General features: G+C 31.8%; 1 protein-coding gene across 1 annotated transcript in view; it reads right to left on the bottom strand.

Moving 5' to 3' along the window:
* Nucleotides 2,962-3,873, bottom strand: part of LOC109228165 (non-specific lipid-transfer protein 1-like) — a 1,521-nt gene continuing 609 nt past the window's right edge. The window contains exon 2 of the mRNA XM_019393341.1: nt 2,962-3,196. Coding sequence (XP_019248886.1) covers nt 3,187-3,196 — 10 coding nt within the window. The 3' untranslated portion in view covers nt 2,962-3,186. The remainder of the gene's footprint in view (nt 3,197-3,873) is intronic.

The following is a 3,873-nucleotide window of genomic DNA, read 5'->3' as shown; positions in this document are numbered from 1 at the left end:
TTAATTCTTCTAACAGTTATTTTTCTGATTTTGCGTTTTAACGCAGTAACGCTCACAACACTTCCTTTTTGAGATCTGCACTTTTAAATTATTGCCAATAGCAATGTTTCCGTACGTTGGGGAATCGAAAAAGAATAATAAATTTATTTTAGGTCTTCTAAACGTTAATTAATGAACATTATGAATTGGTTGTGAATAACAATACATAAGGATAAAGGGGGAAAAATCCAAGATTTTACTTTAGACAAGATGGCATTTAGCAAACTCCTAGCTGTATAACTATAATATTCATACTTAAAAAGCTGTGGGAGGAAAAAGTAATAAAACTATCATTTCTTAATATGTACATGAATATTACAATATCAGCAAAATGAGTTATGAGTATTTGCTTTTCAAGTATCTGAATCTCAGACACGTGAGCATTAGAGCAACGGTAAAGTTATTCTCGTATGACCTATGGATCACGAGTTCGAGTCATGAAATCAGCCACAGATGGTTGCATTAGGGAAGACTGCCTACACCATATCCTTCGGGGTGCGACTCTTCCGAAATTCTGTGTGAACGCAGAATGCTTCGTGCGTTGGACTACCTTTTAAATCTCCGGTATCGTTAGGGTTTCTAACACTCTTTTAAATGTTATCAGACTAGCAATATTACTATTCTCCGCTGTTCTATTTATATAAAAGTTCTAACTAGACACACCTAATTTAAGAAAAAGAAAAGGATTTTTAAAAATTTATAATTTTAAATATGCCATAATATATTTGTACTGATTTGGCCACACAGCCAGCTGACTGTTAATAAGGAGAAATTCAAACATAGCCAGATTTACAAGTGATCATAAAAAATAGCCACAGTTTCAAAAGTCATCGAAATTTAGCCATTTTTCATGTAAAGATAAATCTGAACGAAAACACTGTTCGAAATCCGGAAAATACTCCAGCATAATATACTGGAACTCTAGTATATTATACTGGAGTTCCAGCATACTTTGCTGGAACTCCAGTATATTATATTGGAGCTCTAGCAAAGTATACTAGAACTCTAGTATATTATACTGGAGCCAGCAAAGTATACCGGTCCAGCATAATATGCTGAAAGTTCATACACATGTGCACCGAACTCCAGTATATTATGTTGGGCCGGTCTCTGTTGCGCAAAAATAGTGGCTATTTTTCAATGACTTGGCAAACGCTGACTATTTTTGAATGACCAGTCCAAAAACTGGCTAGCCCGTGCTATTGACATGGTACTCCAATCATTTTCCCCATAATCCAACTTATTAATATAGTATGAGCTTTTAAAAATTTTAATTAATGAAATATGAATATTATCCTCAGTGTATACTGTTATAATCAGTATATTCAGGCAAACTTAATACCCATACACTTGTATACACTAAGTATACATTTAGGATACATTGAATAAGGAAGAATCTTCTATGTTTTCTTGCCTTTCAAAAGATTAGAGATGCAAAGGGCCCCTTTTACTATTAGATAAGTCAGGGACGGCTCAATGAATTGGGTGGCCTAAAGCCAAACCATAATAAAAGGCCCGTAAGCTTATTTAATAAAATCCATATACCAATAACTAATGAGCCACAAAAAATGTACTTTATGATCGATAGACAAATCAAACAAGATAAAATACTAAATAACTAATTCATAGGAGCTAAAATTAGAAAGGAAAATGGTCGGGAAAAAAAAAATGAAATTGTTGTGCCTAGAGAAGAAAAAAATTAGAGTTGAAGAAGGAAGGTGAAAAAATGTACTAAACAACGAACAATAACAACTATACCAAATTCAGTATAATTTTACAAGTGGATACGCAGACCTTTCACCTACCTAGAAGGTAGAAAAGTTATTTTCGATAGATCCCTGGCTCAAAAAAAGATGAAAAAAATCAGTAGCAACAAGCAGTAACAACAACAAGATAATAAGAAAATGAAACGAAGTGAACAAATCACGAACTAAATAATGAAATAGAAATAAATTTTCCATAATCTACTCACTCAGTAGAATAGTTTCAACCAAATTCAAAAAGTAAAAAAAAAAAATATATATTTTGTGACCTTAAATGGTAATTTATAAATTATTCCATCATAATAATAATAATAATAATAATAATAATAATAACAATGATGATGATGATGATGATGATGGTGGTGATGATGATGATGATATATTGGGGCCTTCTATATTTTGAGGCCTCAAGCGGTGGCTTCATCCGCTTCATCCTTAAGCCGGCGCTGAGATGAGTGGCAATTGCGCAGCTTTAGAATTAGATATGACAAATCTAATACTGTTTATGTTAATTAATTAATTGTACAAAGCTTAGGACTGAAAGTGATGTACTTATTAGCTTCTACGGGGTGATATCAAAAAATAACCAGATTTATAAGTGGTGATTGAAAAATAGCCACAGTTTTCACTTTTTATATAAAGATAAATCTAAACGAAAACACTGTTTAAAATCCGGAAAATATTCCAGCATAATATACTGGAGTTCTAGTATAATATACTGGTCCAGCATAATATGCTGGGGCTCCAATCTCCAGTATATTATGCTGTAACTTTCCGTGTGTTGGAGTTCCAGCACAAATCTCCAGTATATTATGCTGGAACTTTTCGTGTTGCAGCAAAATAGTGACTATTTTTTAATAACTTTGCAAATGCTGACTATTTTTTAATTACCAGTCCGATGGCTAGCCCGTGCTATTTTCACGCTTCTACGTCCAGTTTTTGAAATATTGATCCTGTTATATAACTAATACTAATTTTTCCACTACATTTGTTTCATAGAATGCGTGCATTAACTAAATTCTTTCAATATTTCAAATTAGGGGATATTACTGCTTTAATTTTCATTTATCTATTTTTCTTCCATTAATTTGATAAAAATGAGAATTGTGCGGAAAAAAACACGAGAAAAATAAGAAAGAAGAAATAAAAATGGAAGACGTTAAGCTAATAAAAAAATGATAGATATTAATACAACCGCTTATTTATTACACAACACTGAACTAGAGACTCAGAAAGGGACACACACAAAGAGGAAAAAAGAAATACAAATGGACCAATAAGTAATTAAGATCAAAGAAGAAAATCCCATCTCTTATTCTTCTTCTCCTCATTATTGCATACTACCAAATTGTGCGGTTGTAAACTTAGATCTTTCTTCATCCTTTTACACGACCCTGCATCACAAAATCGAACAAGTGCAAATCAATATACAAACTGAGAGAACATTGACACCACTAGTTTAGCTAGTTTGCAAGTGTTACTTGATCAAAATTAATCATCCTTCTCATATTTCGTCTCATTTCACTCTTCAATGGAGAGATTTATAGCATGTTTGGTCGTGCTTCGTTTTGGCCAGAAGTGTTTTTTTCAAAGTTAAGGTCTTTGACCAAGCTCTTAGAAGAAAAAAAAAAAAGGTACTTCATAAGCAGTTTTGGAAAAGCAAAACGAGTAACTTTTTCTTATAAATTCACTTAGAAGTACTTTTTAGAAGCTTGCACAAACACTAATTGCTGCTCAAAAGTGCTTTTTAAATTGATTAGCCAAACACAAACTGTTTTTCGCTAAAAGTACATATTTGGAAAGCATTTTTGAGAAAAGCACTTTTTAAAATAAACTGATCTTAGATGCACGGCCAAACAAGCTACTATTAGTCCTATCTCATAATTTGGCCCACGTACGTGATTGTTAGCACTAAACTAATTCATATTTTCAATAGTACTACTTCTCTTAATTAATGTGCGGAAACAAATTAAAAGTGAAGAAGAAAATTACTTTTTTGGTATATATATATATATATATATATATATATATATATATATATATATATATATATATATATATATATATATAT

The sequence above is a fragment of the Nicotiana attenuata genome, chromosome 6 (assembly GCF_001879085.1).
Source record: "Nicotiana attenuata strain UT chromosome 6, NIATTr2, whole genome shotgun sequence".
Lineage (NCBI taxonomy): Eukaryota > Viridiplantae > Streptophyta > Magnoliopsida > Solanales > Solanaceae > Nicotiana > Nicotiana attenuata.
Note: the sequence above shows the minus strand (reverse complement) of the source record. Positions and strands in the feature narration are given on the sequence as shown.